The 21,130-nt window shown below is 36.0% G+C and overlaps 2 protein-coding genes across 6 annotated transcripts; both read left to right on the forward strand.

The window, feature by feature from the left end:
• The first annotated feature begins 10,583 nt into the window (after positions 1–10,583).
• Positions 10,584–15,378, forward strand: LOC113298757 (glycosyltransferase family protein 64 protein C5-like). Of its 4 annotated transcripts, none has more exons than XM_026547582.1 (5): positions 10,982–11,383; positions 11,652–11,774; positions 12,022–12,085; positions 13,152–13,319; positions 13,442–15,378. In XM_026547582.1, the coding sequence occupies exons 4-5, from the start codon at positions 13,167–13,169 to the stop codon at positions 15,122–15,124; spliced, it is 1,836 nt and encodes a 611-aa protein (XP_026403367.1). In that variant the 5' UTR covers positions 10,982–11,383; positions 11,652–11,774; positions 12,022–12,085; positions 13,152–13,166; the 3' UTR covers positions 15,125–15,378. The 4 variants fall into 4 exon arrangements, with proteins under 4 accessions (XP_026403365.1, XP_026403367.1, XP_026403368.1 ...); XM_026547583.1 differs by having other exon boundaries at positions 12,022–12,069; XM_026547580.1 differs by lacking the exons at positions 10,982–11,383; positions 12,022–12,085 and adding an exon at positions 10,584–10,973.
• A 1,533-nt stretch (positions 15,379–16,911) lies between these two features.
• On the forward strand, positions 16,912–20,499 carry LOC113298759 (3-phosphoinositide-dependent protein kinase 2-like). 2 transcript variants are annotated; one of them, XM_026547585.1, is made up of 11 exons: positions 16,912–17,344; positions 17,437–17,617; positions 17,723–17,775; positions 17,889–17,990; positions 18,059–18,167; positions 18,301–18,379; positions 18,580–18,745; positions 18,827–18,955; positions 19,032–19,153; positions 19,723–19,942; positions 20,020–20,499. In XM_026547585.1, exons 1-11 carry the CDS (start codon positions 17,138–17,140, stop codon positions 20,035–20,037), a joined length of 1,386 nt encoding a protein of 461 aa, XP_026403370.1. In that variant the 5' UTR covers positions 16,912–17,137; the 3' UTR covers positions 20,038–20,499. The 2 variants fall into 2 exon arrangements, with proteins under 2 accessions (XP_026403370.1, XP_026403369.1); XM_026547584.1 differs by having other exon boundaries at positions 16,916–17,344; positions 20,025–20,499.
• Positions 20,500–21,130: the final 631 nt, after the last annotated feature.

The following is a 21,130-nucleotide window of genomic DNA, read 5'->3' on the forward strand; positions in this document are numbered from 1 at the left end:
TTTTTCTATCTTTTATGCTGGTGTGGTTTGTACGACCTCTTTAATAATATATATTATATATATTAGAAAAACCCTAAAAAAAATTTAGGTTAGGAGCATTATCTCCAATTACCTAATTTAGTTGTATTCCGCATATCACTTTCAAGTAAATAGAATATAACAGTTTCCATATCGATAAATATATGCTCATATACGCGTACAACACCATATTGATTTTAGTAAGGATGCACAAAACCGAACCTAAACCGTGTACCAAACCGAAACCGTTGAAATATTAACCGAACCGAAGTGAAACCGAATCCAACGGTTTAGGTTTAGGTTTAGGTTGTCAGTTCCAGGAAACCGACATATCCTGTTTCTGTCCAAAACCGTACCGTATTAACCGAGAAACCGAATATCACTAGATATTAGTTGTTGATTTGTTATGTTTAATCGTATCCATTGGATTTAGGTATATGAGTCATTCATTATCTCTTCATTCACCATTGACCAGCAGCAGCCTTACCCATTTTTTCTATCCTCCTTTCTTCTCTTCTCCTTTCTTCTTCTTCTTCACAGTTAGTCACCTCCGCCATCTCACCCATCATCAGATTCAGATCCACCTACTTTTTCCTCTTCTTCTTCTATATTTATAATGAAAAGGGTACTTATTCACTCAATCTCTTCTTGATTTTTTTTATCAACTGCATGTTTAGGGGTTTTACTGATTTCAGGGCTTTTTGATTTCAAGGTTCATTGTTAAACTTTTTCTCCATCTCTACAACAAAAAAGGTAAATCTCTGTTACCCAAATCTATTCTCATTTTTTCCTTCATCATTATTTTAATTCAACTGTATGTTTAGAGATTTTGATATTATTGGTTTTTGATTTCAGGGTTCACTGGTAAGGTTTTTCTCCATCTGTAGAACAAAAGAAATGTGGATCTTTTTTATAAGCATTAGATTTGAATTATTTATGAAATTATTAGTTAGGTTCGATGCTACAAATCTGAAAATTAGGATTTTGTGGTACCAATTTAGGTTGACTTAAAAGTGAAAAGGGGATTACGGAAGAATGATTGGGTAAATCTAATGTTAGATTTATTCAGTTGAATGAATAATTTTCTCTTATGTGATTTTCATTGGTTCGGGGGCTTGATTGTATGAGATTTGTGTACTGTTAGTATGAGGCTTGATTTCCTTTGGTTCAATTTTATTTTTAAAATTGTGTACTGTTAGTATAAGATTTGTGTTGATGTATGGCATAATATTAATGGGTTCTAAGTAAAATCTGGAATATGAACTACATATATATGTGTGGGTGACTAAAATTATAATATTTGGGAATTAAAAAGGAAATGAAAAACATTTCCAACTGAGCTATATGGGGTATGTTCTTGCCAACATAGTGTTCTTGATGTGTGGGATTCTTGATTATCTACAATATTGAATAATGAAATTATAGTTGCTGCATTTTGATATGTGGTGGTTGCATTTTTGATATGTTGTTTGTTCCACTTATGTGCGGGTACTATTAAACTTTCCATGGAAAACGCGGCAACACCACTTGGTAGGCATCGTCAAATTAGGGATGCAATATGGGATCACTTCGTTAGGGAAGAACCACCTTCAAAACATGCTATGTGTCGGTACTGTAACACAAGATTACATGTTGGTCCTATGAAGAATGGGACTGCTGGTTTGATTGCCCATATAAAGAGATGCAAAATCTTCATAAGGAACAACCAGTTATGAACTTATGGTGTTTGAATTTTTCTTTTGTAACTAGAGAGAAATTAGACTCTTCGCAATTTAGTTGTTTTTTATTTTAATTTGTGTTGGAAGAACATCTAATGTGTTTAAAATCATGTGTAAATAACAATTTTATGACAGGTTTAGAAAACGTTGTCTGTCAGGTTTGTACAACTGACAGAAATAACACTAAAATTTCAAACCAGTCGGTTAACCAAAAACCGACTAGTTTTATACCGAAACCGGAAGGTTCAAAACCGAATGAAACTGGATAGGCTAAATGGTTTCATCGGTTTCCAATATTGGAAAACCGGGTACTTTGGTTTCGGTTATTTTTTAGCCAAAAACCGTACCGAACCGAACCATGTGCATCCCTAGATTTTAGTATATATATGATTTATCTATATACGAAAAAATCCATATCGATAAATATATGCTCATATGCGCGTACAACACCATATTGATTTTAGTATATATATGATTTATCTAAAAACGGAAAAATAGCACGAAAAAATTGCGTAAACACAAAGCCATGCGCAACAATTCCCTCCAACCAAGCGCTATAACCATGCCCAAATTCTCTTATGGCTTTCGTATATTGGTCAACACCATAAATTACAACTATGATTGGAAATAACAATATGTATTGGGATCATTTTTTTTCTTTAAAAGATTAATATACTATGGTCATAACCCTAATTTCTTGTCTTCAAAAGATTAATATACTATCCTAATTTTTAAATTTGCAAAGGACACATAAATAGAATGTTGATAAACTGGAATAAATCTCACACAAACACGTGAAAATCCGTTTCTTGTTTGGATCATGAATTTTTAAAGAAGGCATGCTGATTAAGGATGCGACCGTTGGTCAAACGGTGTAATGGTTCGCACCCCTTCGTATTACGGGGTACATTAACCGAATAGATTTTGAAACACCAAAAAACGTGAAAATTCCAACAGGTGTGTTGTGTGGGGACACATATTGCATCCATTGGATGTCTATATAAACTCTTCTACAGAGAACAAATTGAGGAGGAAGATTACTATACGATGATGGGAGATTTCTATCCGATGTTATTTGGAAACAATGGTACCCGGAATTTTATCCAATCCTATGATGAAAACATGTCACACCCAATCGTTGGATCTTGTAATGGTCTGGTATGTTTTTATGTTTGACACCATGACATACAAGATCCTATTTATATTATGAATCCAACAACGGGTGAGAACCTCCATCTGCCACAAATATGCGATCCAACACCAACGCCACAAATTAGTTAGGATCGACTATACGTCATAGGGGGTTTCGGCTATTGTAAACATACCGGTGAATACAAAGTAGCTCGAATTCAAGTGGACGTTAAAGTGGACATACACACTCTAGGCGACAACATGGGATGGAGGAACATTGAAGATTTTCCTTTTATTTTTTGGGATTCAGGTGTGGACGCACATGGTTGTATTTTTTGGATAAATCATTATTTTTATGACAATATTCAGATAGTATCTTTCAATTTGGACAATGAGACATTCCAGTCACATTCGCCTCCCCCGCATCATATTTATGAGAATGGTGGTTTCAATACTCCAAGACTTGGAATGGTCTTGTCTGGAGATCGCCTTTTATTTTACAAAATTCACGATATTTATGATCTCCGGATTGATTTTTGGGCACCCATTTCCGTTAATGCTATTCATGCACGGGCAACCGGTGTAGAATGGAATTGGTAACTTAAGAGGAGCATTATCGTGGAAGAGCCTTCGAATATATGGTGGCCGCCTTATAAGTTGGTAGCCTTGGGAAAGAACAACGACATCCTATTGAAAAAAAAACCGTTGTTTAGCACGTTATAATGAACTCACCAGAACTTTGACAGAAATAGGGGAGACAAGGTGGCCGGTAAAGGTTAGAGTTATTTCTCACATGAGGAGCGCCGTCTCGTTGAGGAATTTTAGAGGACAATCGGAAACATGTACCGACGATGCACATGACACAAACATATTCCTTGTGTAGTATTTTTTTTATTAGAGTAATGTAGTTTGATGTTCAATATATATATTTTTTAATAGTACTATTTCTCATCTTTTTTGTTTCGTATCTTGTCAAGATTAAAATTTGTTTTTGAAATTTGAAGAATCGGACTTTGTCTTATTTTGGGTAATAATGGTTCCCGAAGAGTTTAGAGGGGAACTTTCTTTTTATGGTGGTCTTATGGTGGTCAATTTGGTATAGAGGGAGGCATTTCTCTATTTCAGTTGTATTTATGGTTATAAATTTTGCGAATCTAAGGGAGACATAAAAATAAATCTGAGAGAGAAAAAGAAAAATGTAAAAAGAGGTGAGAATTTGAGATGCAAAAGGTATAAGTGATCGATGGATAAATCAATGATGACATTCTTGAAAATGCACACGAATGAAAAAGATTTTGTAACTGATGGGGGATTTGAGATGTCGAAAAAAAAATGTTGATTACATGACTAATCGGGATTCTTTTGGTAGACGAATTATATTAGGTATTATTAATGAAAAAGTTTTAAAAAGAAATTTCATTGAATTACGGAAAAATGGTTGCGAGCATTATTTGTTGGCGCCACTTTCTATTCTTCTTCTTTTTGATATTCTCAAACTTTTATCATCAAATAAACTTTTATTTTGTATGGGGATTTATTATAACCTTTTCGGGATGATACTTTCTTTCTTTTTTCTTCCTCTTCTACTTTTTTCTTTCCGCATAGTGTATTGTGAGAATTTTGAGGTAGTCTTTTGATAATCAAGCAAACCTTATTGGTTATAATTTGTCCATCGTGAAAATTCTTAAGTTACTTTAAAATTTTTGATATCCGTACCCCCTCTCAAAATTTGTTGTGGAAGAATACAGAAAAACTAAAGGCAACGTCAATTTATCATATTGTTGTGTTCTTAAATCTGGACAGTTCAAAACATATTCTCACTATTACTTTGTGCAGACAGTAATAAGACACAAGCAAAAAACAAATATTTGCTTCTTCATTAAAACTTGTACCAAGAGAAGTCTGATTACAATGTCTCGAAATTTGCTTCCTCGTTGAAAAGTACCTTGATTTTTAAAAATGAAAGACAATTTCAAATAAATGTTATAATTAACTTGAACTAAATAGGCTTGAGCTTCACCATTGCAATAAAACCAAGATTATAAGAGAGCATAGGGTTCCATCAAACTTAGGATGAAGCAGTTACAACTCGCCATTTGCTTTAAGATAAGAAATTCATAGAACCATTTTCTTCCATTTGCTGCTGCAATGAATGCATTGTGAAAAATTTGGGGTCTAACAACCACACCCAATATTTAGTTTAGGCAATATGTATGGACTAACTCCAATATAATTCCAAGAGAATCAACTATACAGTCAGACTCAATCAAGTAAAATATATCCAAGAGTTATATCTCTGTTTCTCAATGTAATCAGCAAATCGAACAAATAGAATCCGTGAGCCTGATTATTATGAGAAACAACTTGAACGGTACCAAACAATGTTCAAGTGTCAATCAATTTAAATCAACAACCAAAGGTTGGATTTACCAATCGATTGAACTACGCACAAACTGTGATATTTCAATTATATAAACAAATATAATGCGGAAAAGAAATAACACAGACACCAAAAGTTTTGTTAACGAGGAAACCACAAATGCAGAAAAACCCCGAGACCTAGTCCAGATTTGAACATCATACTGTATTAAGCCGCTACAGACTATAGCCTACTACAAGTTAACTTCGGACTGAAATGTAGTTGAGCCCTAACCAATCTCACACTGATTAAGGTACAGTCGTGTTCCTTACGCCTATGAATCCCAGCATGACTCCACGCACTTGATTCCCTTAGATGATCTCACCCACAACTAAGAGTTGCTACGACCCAAAGTCGAAGACTTGATAAACAAATATATCTCCCACAGAAAAGTCTATTCTGATAGATAAATATGTCTCCCACAGAAATACCTACGTAGTTTTTGTTCCGTCTTTTGATAAATCAAGGTGAACAGGAACCAATTGGTAATCCGGTCTTATATTCCCGAAGAACAGCCTAGAAATATTAACTACCTCACAATAACTTAATTATATGGTAGTAGAACAATAGTGGAATCATAAAAAATGAGACGAGGAGATTTTTGATTACTTTTTATATCTTACCTATCGGAGATAAATATCGAGAAAATCTTAGAGAAGATAATACTCAATATGATAGAACAAGTAAGATCAGAACACGCAACTACAGAAAATAGTTGGGCCTGGCTTCAGAATCCCAATGAAGTCTTCAAGTCGTTAACCTATAATGGTTTTAGGAAAAACCTAGGTTAAACGAGAATCGACTCTAGTCACAACTGGTATCACACATTAGGTGTGGGGATTAGATTTCCTAGTTGCTAGAGTTCTCCCTTATATAGTCTTCAACTCATAGTTTGATAAATTTAGAACAAAGCAATCAATTTTCACCGTTAGATGAAACCTGATTTAAGATTCAAGCTAAAATATTTCCACCATTATATGGTCTTAGCTTGTTACACACAAACGAAATATACCTTCATTTAGATATGGGTAACTGTACCTAAACGTGTATATTGAGTTGGCTCAATAACAGTTAACCGAAATTAGCCATATGAATACTTTTGCCTTAACCATGTTCATCTTAACACTTCTAGACCAAATGATAATCAAATGAATCTAATTGTGTTACTCATAGAGTTTTTCAAATGTTTATATTCTCATAGAAGTATACAAGACACAATTGAAGCGAAATCAGATTGATTCAAAAAAATCAGTTCATGAACATTTTAGCCACGGTTTGCAAAGATTGCATTCCTTAATATATAAATGTATTTTTTCATGAGTATGAAATCATACTTAACCGATTTTAGAACTTAACCACATAAGTTTGAAAACGGGTACGCAAACTTAAGTTCCGGACTTAATCCTTTCCGACAGTTCGCAGACGGGTATGCATACTGTCGTTCCGGATTTGATCTTTTCCGATAGTTCGCAAACGGGTACGCATACTGTTGTTCCAGATCGCATTCAGGTGAAACAGTTTTCAAACGGATGCGCAAACTTAGTTCCCGGACTTTCACAGTAAAAACCGTTTGCGTACGGGTACGCATACTTGTTTCCCGAACCTGAATCATTCTTACAACAGTTTGCATACGGGTATGCATACTGTGCTATATCCATACAATGATTAATTGTTGTAAACTCCCATTTCAATCATTGAAACATTCTTAGAAGATGACAATAGATGTCTCACACAAACTATTAGCTTATAAGCAATTTTCAAGTGATCGAATGATCAATACGAAACATTCCTAGTCTACATCAAATGACTGTCTCACACAAATCATGTAAGATGTTACAAGTCGATTTTCACATGATTATCTTTTAACTTTCATCAAGAGTAATGATGAACGTAGTTAAAGCAAAATATTTCCGATACATATTTCGAGAAAGATATAAGCGAGTTAAATTTATCTTGAAATATCAAATGTGTATAATGTTAAAGTCTATATAGCTATATGACTTAGTCTCAATATGAGATAGAATAGAATAGACTTCTGAGTGATAGATGAGTTCAAGTCTCCACATACCTTTTGTTGATGAAGTTCCTCCAACCTCGCCTTAGTAGATCTTCGTCTTCAATCGATGAACGCCGTGAAGTCTAAATCTCAGCTACACATTCTATCCTAATCTGAGACATAGTTATAAGTAGACTAGAAATCAAGACTTATAGATTTGACAACTAAACTTGACAAACAAGCTTGAGATGGCAACGCTGGCGAGTTCGACCAAGCAGTGCTCTAACAATAGGTCCTCCACGTCCTAGTCATCACAATAATGACAACACTTTTTCTTAGAATAATATGAGAGAGAGCTTGCTTTCCATTGTACTATGTTCTTCCTTTTATAGGCTTTCCCAAAAATCCTTCTTCTCATGACATTGTTCCACATGTCATACGCCCCTCCTTATTTACCATTATTTTCATTCCTCCTAACATAACCTATTGCTTCTCTACTAATTCCTTCCTCATCCTTCATACTCCATGGATATGCTATTTTGGGCCTGAGATCTAGTCCCTAAGTCCCCATATTTAGCTAATGGGTTTATGTCTTCTCTAGGGACCCCTAGCCCTGCTAAGGGGTATCCACTTTTATGTATCAACGCTCTCCATTGTCACCTACCAACATAAATAATTGTTGTCTGGCGCACCTATGTCCTTATTTGTATACATCGTCGCAATTGTAACACATTCCCTTCTCACGTCGAATTCTCATTTCAACATAAGTTAGCCTTCTAATTGGCGGTAACCTAGGACTAGTGTTTCCTCTTGGTGATGGAGAACGTTTTTGATGATGTCACAAAGCTTCTAGTGGTGCTGCTACCGTAGATGGAAAATAGGTGGTAGCGTAGGAATACACTTAGCCTTCTTCACAGTCTTATCCAGTATGGCTTCCTGCATTCTAACTAAGTACATCCTTTTTGAGACTATTTGGAGAGAACATTTGTACCGCGAGCCTTGATTCTTCCTTCAGTCTGCTCACAAAACTGGATGTAAAATACTCTTTTATAAGATGTTTATTTTTATCCAACATGAGAGCTTTCAATTCTTCAAAGAACAGTACCTTCCTGAATCAACTTATTGAACTCTCCTACTATATCATCATGTCCCCACTCTTGAAATTTGAAGTTGATATCAGTAGCAAACTCCCTCCAAACAATTTTTCCCGACCTTCTTGATAATCCTGAAACCACACATATGCTTTTCCTTCTAAATATAGAGACGTCAACATCATCTTCTGTTCCTCATCCATTACATGTAATTGAAAAATATTTTTGCACTTTGTCATCCAAGATCTAGGGTTAGTACCATCAAACTTTGGAAATTCAACCTTAGGTTTATGAAAATTAGAGAATTGATTTAAAATTTGACGATTACCTCCACCATTGCTACCTCCTGCATATCTATCTTGAAAATGAAAACCATGAGGTGTATGTAACAACCCATCATAAGTTTCCAGCTTGTCTAGTATCCTCTCCTCCATTGATTCTACTTCTACGTTTATTGACTTATTAATGTTATCTTGAGATTCATAAGAAAAATTCCGGAGAACTTCTTCATGACTCTTGGTGAGGGCATTAAACTTCTTATGTAAATCATAAAAAGAATTGGTTCACCATTGTTTACAGGACACTCAGATTGAGTGTTGTGATACCAATTGTAACGATCAACATTACAACGACACAAAAACAATTCGAAGAAGAAGATAAAGGAGATTTAGATTCAATAACTTTTTCTGTCTTACTAACTCTCACAAAAACTGAATACAAGCTAACTAAATAGTAACGACGGGATGCCCATAGCAACGGGTCTTCCCTTACACTTAACCCATTAACTAAGGTAATACAACCAGGCAGGGTCGTCTTTGGCATGGGGCGAAATGGTCGACCGCCCTAGGCCCAATATTCTGAGGGGCCCAAAATTCTTTTTCACAACCTACATATATATTTGGGTTAGATATCTTTCCAAAGACGTGTCATGTGGTCGTGAAAAAATAAAGAGGAAGAACAACTCAGCTAGATTTCGTGAATATCTGGGCACAAAATTGTCTCTGGATTACTGAGGTTGTAGGTGTGTATCTTTGATATTTCCCTAGCTTATTTGGATAGTTGATGTTGCATTTTACATTAATGGACTTAATTGAAGTATTTGTTCCTTTACCCTAAAAAGCGTGTTAAAAATTCGAAAACATTTCTAATCAATTCGGCTTGGGGTGGGGTAGTTTGAAGAAACTTGACATTATTATATGTATTCGAGAAATCTTAAACTTAAAATCAAACATGAAAGGTGCTGATCCATCCTCTGAGCTATGTATTCTCATTAAGATTGCTAAACATGATCATACTTGCATGTTTCAAAGGTTGTTTATAGATGTGGGCAGTCTATTTAATCACTAATTGCATGTTTGTGCTGTTTAAATTTTGCGCAGGTAAAGAATCTTGTCAAAATGCTTCCCAAGTGTAAGTCTGGTAAAAATGAAGGAGAGGAAGAGAAAAGAAAGATCTTTTGACTCTCTAAATTGGTAATGTTATCGTCGAAAGAAATGAAAAACAAGAACACAAAACTGAAGGGCTTCCTGTTGAAGGTAATATTTTCATTGAATTTTCCGTGATTATGTGTTTTGACATCTATTTCAAAAGTTTTTGTGTTATGCCTGTATTATGGTATATGAACATGAATTATAGCTAATTGAGTAACAACAAAAGTTATTTTACTTCCTTTCTCAAATGTATTATTATGTCATATTTGTTGTAGACCGTAGTTTTTCACTACATTGACCAAAACTATGTTTCTAGCTAATTTATTTGTGATTGTATTTATTAGGTAATGAACAAGCACAAACTCGGCCAGACACTGAATATTATTAATTTGGCGGCTTGGAATAATCTTGATACAAGGCCAGGATACATTTTAGTAGAAAATGGTCAGTTAAGAAATCCTATGATGGAAAATGATCCCATATTTACAAGAGAAAAAAGACCCTTTTCTGAACGCTCGCCCCGAGCCTCTAAAACGTTAGACGACGGCACTGCAACCAGGGTCTTGACAACATGTGTGGTCGTTGCCTCAGCACTCCTCGAGATTGGTGTAGAATGATTGGGCTGCCCATATAAATAAGGGGGTTTAAAATCCTAGAAAATGTGGTCTTTTTAACTGCCATTAGAATGTGAGATGTAAGCAAATGGAAGCTCAACCTTTTTTTTCGCATGATCAGAAAAAAAGAAAAAAAAAATCAAAGAAAATGGAATCATAAGACTTATAATTAGAACGACTTCTTCTTCTTCTTCATTCAATTTTTATTAGAAACTACTGGCACAAACAGAGGATGTTAAGCTGATGATGATGATGGGGGACAAGAAATGGAAATGGAACCCATAGCCGGTTAATAGAAAAAACCGAAAACCCTTCATTTCTTTTCTTCGAAATGAAATTACATCACTGTTTTTTATTAACACAACAAACATTTCCATTTCTTCTTTCTTCTTTCATAATCTTCGGTTCCATCGTTACTATATATATCTGGCTTGCTTTTTCTCCATATCAAAGACATGATATACCTTTATTAGGCTGTCGTCGAGATAATGAAGGATCATGGTCCATTGGTGTTTTCTACGGGGAATCTCCTTTTTCTTTGAAACCCATTGAACATGTGAGTTTCTTCCTTTTGTTTTTACAGTTTTTTAAGTTTTTAAAAGCGAACTTTGCAATAAGGCCGATTTCTTGTTCGAAGATACGACACTGATATGACATGCGAAATGGAGGCAAAGAATAATTTGTGATGTAGAACTAAAAGTTACGGTTGTGAAGTAAACATGCACCTGTCTTACATTTTTACTATCAAATGGTAAAAAAAAAAGGAAAACAAAACCGATATGATAAGGAAAACTAATAGGAAGCTAGATTCCGCGCGTAGACTAAACAATACCTTGAATCGGAGCATCACGACTAGAGAGAGCCACAAAGCCTTTCCGGGGTCGTAAGGGTACACTGCTACCAGCTACTTCGTAATAACAAGAGAGAAAATTTATGTCGTCTGGTGTTGACTGGATTTAGTTGAAGGTGATCAAATTTCTGACTTAACTTCCTATGTAGGATTAGGAATTTGATGCTCATCTGACTCATCTCCTTTCTCTTGAGATGCCTTCTTCATCATGTATATATAAACTGTTTGCTGAAATGCATCTATGTCTTTTTCATAGATAAAATTTGTTGGTCAGGTTACAAAATTGTGCACATCCATGTCATGCATATAAACTGTTTGCTAAAAATGCGTCTATCTAATGTTTCTCGGCTGACAGTTCCTTACATTTTTTGGTATGAAAAACAGGCAAATATTTGGAAAAATGAGACTGCCGCTTGGCCAGTGGCTAATCCAGTTCTCACTTGTGCGTCTGCTACAAATGCTGGTTACCCTAGTAATTTTGTTGCCGATCCTTTTATCTATATTCAGGTAATTTTTATTTATATTTACTGAATTCCGTTCTTGTTAATTTCTTAACTGATTATTACTTTTTTATGGAATTAGTTTATGTATATATATATTTTTGATCGATCCGTATGAATTAGGACGCAATCGAGTTTCAAGCTCGGGTATTGGGTATTAAGTACTTAAGTTTAATGTCCAGAAACTTCACCACCGTAATGGATAGACATCTGTATTGTTATCATCCTATATGAGTGTTTGCCAATGCATGCAGGCGAGTTGGAATTGCTTTGGTGTTTTTCCGCTTTGAACAAGTGAGAAGGTATTTTTAAGGATAGGTAATCCCATTGTGTGTTCAACTGTTACATCTCTGCATTTTATGACAAGATAACAAGGGAATTTGTGGGGAATGGTATTGCTTCACTTGGTGAAGTCCTAAGGGTTTTGGGAGTGGTACAAACTAAACTCTGGAGATTTCAGTTCTTCAAGTAGATTGGTTTGTAATTGATGAACAGTTGATTTGCTATTTGCTACTGCTTTGTTGATTACTTCCGGGTTTTTCCGATAATTATTAGTGTGACCGTCTCTTGAGCTTTTAGGTTAGCCTAGCAAGGTACATAGTTGCTTGGATATTCTCAGTTCATAATTTCATATTCTGTAGAATAGGCATTTTGTCTCCTTTGGTTGAGCTTCTTTTCAACAATGCCACCTTTACCCTCTTGTGTTGTTTTTCTAAGTACGCTTACCTTGTATTTCGTTACTTAAATTGGTATATGACGTTAGTTAGTTTCAGGGAAACTCCCAAGAGGTCGAAATATAGTTAATGAGCTGTGATCCTAATATAGATTTCAAACCATGATAATCGAGTTGTGCATAGATTTCAAACCAGATGGAAATAAAGGGTGTCACTAGTCAGCTTTCGAAGGGCTACTAGTACTGCAAGAGGAAGTTGCCAACCTGTTGGCCTTCATCACCAAAGAACAAGAACTAAAAATATTGTGAATCCAATTGGTCTAATTTTTGACTTGTCTAAGTTAGTTTCCATTTATTTTGTCCGTTGTTTGCTTGGAAAACTAGGCTGTAGTTGTTTTAAGATCCCTCATGGCCTCAGCCCTTGTTTGTGGTCATTTTGGCAAAATGACTCTGCCTGTTGCTGTCACAAATAAAATAAAAGGATTACTTGGGCCAGCCCCTGAAACCTCATTGGAGCTTTGTTATACTACACCTGATTACATGGCCACATGTTTGTATGAGCTTCTTTAGTTTATAAAAAGCTCTTTGCTCTTTTATGTATTTGTTTTGATAAACCATGGTATGACTTGGACGACTTCATTGGCTTAAGCCATGCCTCTCAATGGACTCATGATATCCTCTACAGTAACTCATACTGGTTTTGTATTGTAGGATGACGTACTTTATATGTTTTATGAAAGCAAGAACTCCATTACTTTCCAAGGGGACATCGCCGTGGCAAAGAGTATGGATAAAGGTGCTACATGGCAGCAGTTGGGTACCGCTTTGGATGAAGACTGTCATCTATCTTATCCATATGTATTTGACTACCAAGGCCATGTAAGGGTTTGCTTGTTCACATTTATTATTGTTTTAAAGGGGATTGACTTTTCTAATTGGCCTCTAGTTGAGGCTCACTTCTCAATACTTCTTGGCTTTTGTTTTACTCCGTTGTGACACAGATATACATGATGCCTGAAAGCAACAAGAAAGGGGATCTTCGTCTCTACAGAGCGCTGGATTTCCCCTTGCAGTGGACACTGCACAAGGTTATTATGAATAAGCCCATTATAGATGCCTTCCTCATAAATTACAATGGTAATTACTGGCTTTTCGGATCAGATCACAGTGGTTATGGGACTAAGAAGAATGGTCAACTGGAAATCTGGTATAGTAAGTCACCGATGGGTCCATGGCAACCACACGACCAGAATCCAATTTACAACACTGATCGGAGCTACGGAGCTCGGAATGGAGGCAGGCCATTTGTCTATGAGGGAAACCTTTACCGCTTGGGCCAAGATTGTGGTGAAACATACGGGCGTCGGGTCCGTTCTTTCAAGGTGGAGGTTCTCACGAAGAATGAGTACAGAGAAGTGGAAGTCCCATTAGGTATAGAAGAGTCTGGAAAAGGCAGAAATGCTTGGAATGGTGCTCGTTATCATAGCCTAGACGTACAGCAGTTAACTACCGGTGAATGGGTCGGGGTGATGGATGGTGATCGGGTTCCTTCAGGTGAAGTTGGTCATAGACTCTTAATTGGTTCTATGGATTTTGCAGTTGCGTCTGCCCTAGTTATTCTTGTTGGACTTATGGTTGGAGCTATCAATTGCGTGTTACCAATTTGCTGGTCCTCCCAGAGCTTCGGAAAGAGAAGTGATACAATCTCAAGTTGGGTGCGTCCTGATTCGTGGTTATTCAAACTGAGTCGCATCAGTACCAGGTTGAACAGAATGGTTTCGTTTGCCAGATGTAGAATGAAGGGTGATACTTGCTACGGAAGATTGTTGTTCATTTTAGTATTTGTAACAGCGGTTGCACTAGTCTGCTATGGTGTTAACTACACTTACGGTGGTAGTGGTGCAGAAGAAGCTTACCCACTGGAGGGCCACTTTTCTCAGTTCACATTACTGACAATGACATATGATGCGAGGTTGTGGAATCTGAAAATGTATGTGAAGCATTACTCCAAGTGTTCGTCTGTGAGGGAGATTGTTATTGTATGGAACAAAGGCCAGCCTCCTAACATTAGTGAGCTAAACTCTGCTGTGCCAGTTAGAATCAGAGTAGAACAGCAGAACTCCTTGAACAATCGTTTCAAGATAGATCCTCTTATAATGACCAAGTCTGTTCTTGAACTTGATGATGATATCATGATGACATGTGATGATATTGAGCGAGGATTCCTAGCATGGAGGCAACACCCAGATAGGATAGTTGGGTTCTATCCTCGGCTCATAGATGGAAGCCCATTGGAATATAGAGATGGAAAATATGCCCGGAAGCACCATGGATATAACATGATATTAACTGGGGCAGCATTCATCGACCACAGGGTAGCATTTCAGAGGTATTGGAGCGAAGAAGCCAAAGAAGGTAGAGATTTTGTTGATAAATATTTTAATTGTGAAGATCTGCTTTTGAACTTCTTGTATGCAAATGCTAGTAGTTCATCTCGAGCAGTGGAGTATGTTAAACCTGCTTGGGCGATCGATACGTCTAAATTCTCTAGCGCGGCAATAAGCCGGAATACACAAGTTCATTATCAATTCAGAACGAACTGCCTTTTGGAGTTTTCACAGTTATATGGAAGCTTGGGTAGGAAATGGGCTTTCAAAGGTAGGAAAGATGGTTGGGATGTATAGGGAAGCGGCATCTGTTTTTCGCGTTCCTTGATAGGGTCGACATTCATTATTGTATATTCCTTGAAAGCATAGTTTGTATCCTTGTTAAATATTGATAGGAACAGAAATGTGCAAGTCCAAAAATCAAATTGTTCAGCTCTTGAAACGAAAAGATCAACTGAAGGATTCAGCAAAGTGGTCAGGGTTCCTTGGTTCTGTACACCCTTTTTGGAATGGGTTTTATTATTTTTAAGTGATACTGGCATTCACCAAAATCGTTTCATGTCCTCTGATCTATAAATAATTTCTTAAAAGATGATCAATGATTCTACCACCGCATAAAACAATCGATATCATCTACCTAATATCTCCAATTGGATACATGCATCTTCATCTCAGGCTTCACATATCCCATGTTCAAAATTTATTCGAACCGTACATAATAGACATGGACAAGGTCTAGGAACTAGATCCTTGACTGCTTAAAATTTTGGGGGAAAAACAAAGTTCAATTCATCCTTCCTTTTTCGAATAACTAGATGTGCGCCCGTGCGTTGCACGGGTTCAAATTGGTTGTCCCAAAGGTAATTAATCCATGTAAACGTATAGGTTTTATGTAAAAAATAGGTTATGTATATTGAAAGTGATTCGGCGCTCATTTACCTACTCATTCTATTTTGCTACGTCAATTCTTGATTCTTATTGGTCGGGGGCCAAGAGCATGATTCGACGCTCATTTACCCACCCGTTCTATTGTGCTACGTCAATCCTTGATTCTTATTGGTCGTGGCCCACGAAGAGCATGATTCGACGCTCATTTACCCACCCATTCTATTGTGCTATGTCAATCCTTGTTTCTTATTGGTCGGGGGCCAAGAGCATGATTCGGCGCTCATTTACTTATCCATTTTATTTTGCTACGTCAATGCTTGATTCTTATTGGTCATGGCCCAGGAAGAGCATGATTCAGCGCTCATTTACTTATCCATTATATTTTGCTACGTCAATCCTTGATTCTTATTGGTCGTGGTCCAGGAACTCTAGAATTCGAACTTTTGGTCTAACTCTAGATCCTTGACTGCTTAAAATTTTGGGGGAAAACAAAGTTCAATTCATCCTTCCTTTTTCGAATAACTAGATGTGCGCCCGTGCGTTGCACGGGTTCAAATTGGTTGTCCCAAAGATAATTAATCCATGTAAGCGTATAGGTTTTATGTAAAAAATAGGTTATGTATATTGAAAGTGATTCGGCGCTCATTTACCTACTCATTCTATTTTGCTACGTCAATTCTTGATTCTTATTGGTCGGGGGCCAAGAGCATGATTCGACGCTCATTTACCCACCCGTTCTATTGTGCTACGTCAATCCTTGATTCTTATTGGTCGTGGTCCACGAAGAGCATGATTCGACGCTCATTTACCCACCCATTCTATTGTGCTATGTCAATCCTTGTTTCTTATTGGTCGGGGGCCAAGAGCATGATTCGACGCTCATTTACTTATCCATTTTATTTTGCTACGTCAATGCTTGATTCTTATTGGTCGTGGCCCAGGAAGAGCATGATTCAGCGCTCATTTACTTATCCATTATATTTTGCTACGTCAATTCTTGATTCTTATTGGTCGTGGTTCAGGAACTCTAGAATTCGAGTTTTTGGTCTAACTTTCAATGTGAGGCCAGCAATTTCCACTCAAATTATATATAAAATGTGAAGAGTGGTGGGTGCTAAAATCCATAATTTTGTAGTCTTTTAACGGTTATATGCTTAACTAATTTTAACTACCGACACGATCTCCACTCTTTCTGTGTAGGAAAAGGCTGAGTTGTAAGCCCAAGCTTTTTTATCGCTTTATCAGTGAAACCAAAGAAAATGGAATCATAATTATCAAAAAAATGGCTTCTTCTTGTTTGACCCTTTCATCATTGAAGGCCGTATTATCCTCAACCCCCCAAAAAGAAGAAGTTTCTCTTCATTCTTTCAAGAAAATTCAATAAAGAAATTTGGTACTATCAGATAGATACAATAGGTAGAGATGAAAGTTGATGATGCTGCTGGAGTTGAAGCAGGAAAAGAAATGGATAAGGATTCTGAATCTAATAAACCTTCTTCTGCTCAGAATAACCCTGATGCTCGCTCTGTTCAAAGAACCAAAAGCTTCGCTTTTCGAGCTCCGCAAGAACAATTTACTATTCAAGACTTCCAGTTGGGGAAAATCTATGGTGTTGGTTCTTATTCAAAGGTTTCTCATTTTGTCTCAAACCCATTTTTGGTTTCTCATTTGCTATAATCCTCATTTGTAATTCTTTGTTGCACATTATTTCTGTATTACAGGTTGTGAGGGCAAGGAAGAAAGATACTGGAATTGTATACGCATTGAAGATAATGGATAAAAAATTTATCACCAAAGAAAATAAAACATCGTTAGTGAAGTTAGAACGCGTTGTTCTTGATCAGTTGGATCATCCTGGGATCGTCCGGCTGTTCTTCACGTTTCAGGATTCCCAATCTTTGTGTAGGTATTTCTGGCTTTACCCATTTGTGTGTTCATTTCCTTAACGTATCGATCCACGTCGATTTTGGTTATTTAACGTTGTTCTTGTTGATTGTTATTGTGAAGATATGGCACTTGAATCTTGTGAAGGTGGAGAGCTTTTCGATCAAATTACTAGGGTGAGTAAATCTAGAATGTATTGTCTTTTGAGTACTCTATATGGGTCTTTAATATATAATGTAATGCTTGGCTTATCAAGTGTGTTTATTCGATTCTATTTGCATTGGCACAGAAAGGTCGTCTGACAGAAGATGAAGCTCGTTTCTATGCGGCGGAAGTTGTTAATGCTCTTGAATACATTCATAACATTGGATTGATTCATCGGGATATTAAGGTATATCGAAGTTATTTATAACAAATGACAAAAGCTTTATCTTTCTAACATTGTTCTTCCGATCCCAGCCAGAGAACTTGCTACTTACCGCGGAAGGACATATTAAAGTCGCTGATTTTGGTAGTGTAAAACCTACAAAAGATAGCCAAGTTTCTTTTTTACCTACTTTACCATCAGGTTAGGTTGCCATTACTTTGCTTGCGGACTGTCTGGTTTCATTCTCGCAATGTTCATTGTAGCATATTCTCGTTACAACTTTAAAAAAAAATTATTTACTGAAAATGTTAGTATCCACATTGCTTTCCCTCAGACGACAAAGCTTGTACATTTGTGGGAACTGCTGCATATGTTCCTCCAGAAGTGCTTAATTCTTCTCCTGCAACATTTGGGTAAGGGGCAATTTTCATCTCGTGTGAAGTTAATTTTTTATCCGAAGCAATGACTTCAAGCTACATATCCTTCATATGTGAATTTGTGCATGAAAATGTGGCATGAGCTTTGCCGAGTGCCTCTACTCCTGTTCTGCATCTAGTCTTGTATTGTAAAAGACAACTTATTTTCTTCATGTAATTAAAATATACTGATACAGAAACGATATATGGGCATTGGGTTGCACCTTATATCAGATGCTTTCCGGATCTTCTCCATTCAAAGACGCAAGCGAATGGTTAATATTTCAAAAAATTATAGCCAGGGATCTCATATTTCCTGATTATTTTTCAGAAGAAGCGAAAGACCTTATCGATAAGTTACTGGTAATTCCAAACTTCAGAAATTTACTTAACAATTGTGTTCCTTTGACTTTTTAACCTGGAAGCATTGCAACTTCAATGCAGCATACAGATCCGGCTCAGAGACTAGGCGCTGGACCTCAAGGTTATGTCGCACTCAAGATACATCCGTTCTTTAGTGGAGTTGACTGGGATAACATAAGATCTCAAACCCCTCCTAAACTTGCTTTAGAGGTGAATATGCTACAAAGTTTTTTATATTGCTAGATAGAAGCGTACACCTAATATATCTTTTTTTGCTCGGCTGCAGACAGGTGCAACTGAGGGACATGAGCTTTACCATGCACATGACGGGAATGGTAGCACCAGATCTTCTGAAGCATCTGGTCCTGTACCTAGGCTTGCTTCTATTGATTCCTTTGACTCAAGATGGTATTTTTATGAACTGAATCTTTGAATCAAAAAACAAAAGAAAAAAAAACTCAAATTGATGCATAGTATTTCACATTGATCTGTTACTTTCTCCTGGAAATTCGTATCTTTATTATTTCTTGGGATCCAGTTTTCAGTTCTGTTTGTTTAGAGAATACACACCTGAAAATTGGGATCAATTACAATGGATTATCGGCCTATAATTCATTATGCATCTCATAGTGGATTAACTATTATAATAATTGATAATTTTAATCAAATTTAAAGAATCCATTATTTTTATGAAAAAAATTGAACTTTTTTTGTCATAATCAATTATTTTCTTTAATAAAATTGAATTGGATAAAGAAGTATCTTATATCATTACTCTTCATTATCCTTTTCGAAAGCATTTTTCTAAGATAATCAATTATCTGAAGAAAAAAATGCTGGTAAAAATTTAACATGAAAATGATTATTTCATAATCATTTATCAATTTATAATTATCTATAAATTTTACCAAACAAAATATTTTGTTATTTATATGTATTCATGTTAACTATGTTTTGTTTTATGATTCTAATAACAGGCAACAATTCCTGGATCCTGGGGAGTGTGTTGTGATGATCTCAACATTAAAAAAACTACAGAAATTGACCAGTAGGAAAGTGCAGCTAATTCTAACGGATAAACCAAAGTTGGTCTGCGTGGACCCTGCAAAGACGCAGAAGGTGAATACATATGGGATGGACAACCAAAATGACCTCAGTATAGTAGTTACAAGTCCTACAAATTTCAAGATTACCACGGTAGGTTCCATATTTGATTTCTACTTTTCTTGTTTGTTTTTGCATTCTGTCTTTCTGAATTACTATTTCCAAAAAAGTTCAGCCAAAAAAGGTAATGTGCTTTGAGGATGCAAAGCAAAGAGCATGGCAGTGGAAGGAAGCTATCGAGGGCCTTCAAAAACGATGAGTGTCTACTCATAGTTTCAAATTAAACACATTTAGTTATCGTATATCGTATATAAAAGCATGTAGAGTCGAAGTTTATCCAAAAAGAACCGTATTATCGGAAAAAAGAAGTTGTAATATGAAGAAGAGACTAAAGAGGAAGAGCAGCTTCAACGAAATTCCCACCACACTTTTAGATCATTATAAGTTCTATGTTGAAAGCTTTCTTCGTGAAATTTTTATCACAACAAGAAGCCCCTGTCATATCGTTTTTCCAGAGACTTGTTCTATATAGAGATGGTTTCGCTCATTTTCGTGTTGTAAAATAAATTCAATAGCCAGTATATGAAAATTTCATACTAAAAAAAACTCTCAAGTTCGTATTGTTTGACTTTAATTGTATTTGTATACCATCTAGAAAAAAGTACGTAAATTTGTATAGGAAAATTGCGGAGAAAATCTCCCCGACAACTTCCTAGGTCTTAGACACATAAAATATATTTTTTTGGTGAGTCTCATTGCATTCGAATAAGACTCACTATTTTCCTAATAGAATACACGGAATATTTAAAACTATTACTTTCTTCTTTGGTCAGGAAGTTTTAGGCATGAGTTTTGTGCTAATATCTCAATAACGAAAATATAAGCCAATTGGTGGGAAACCATTAGTATAAAACATGATCTTTATGTTTTTACACAGGTGGGAGGGTCAAATGTGAGTTTCTTTAACCGAAAAATGACTATATCAAGAGAACAAGAGATACAGGATATCCACACACACAAAAAAAAAAAAAAAAAAAAAAAGTCAAATGTGATTCTATTTCATGGTAAAAGTTGTTTTTATTAAAAACCTCCATGGTAGGGGTAAAGGTGATGAAGTTTACCAGAAACAAATACAATTTCTAGTTATTTTTTTTCTTTTTTCTTTTTTGGACAACCAAAATATTTCAATTTATCTAAATTAAAAATAACAAAGACATTAGAATACAAGAAATCTTAATACTTCCTTCGTTTTTTGTTCTTGTTGTTGTTATAGTCTGACTG

Source organism: Papaver somniferum, chromosome 7, assembly GCF_003573695.1.
Source record: "Papaver somniferum cultivar HN1 chromosome 7, ASM357369v1, whole genome shotgun sequence".
NCBI lineage: Eukaryota > Viridiplantae > Streptophyta > Magnoliopsida > Ranunculales > Papaveraceae > Papaver > Papaver somniferum.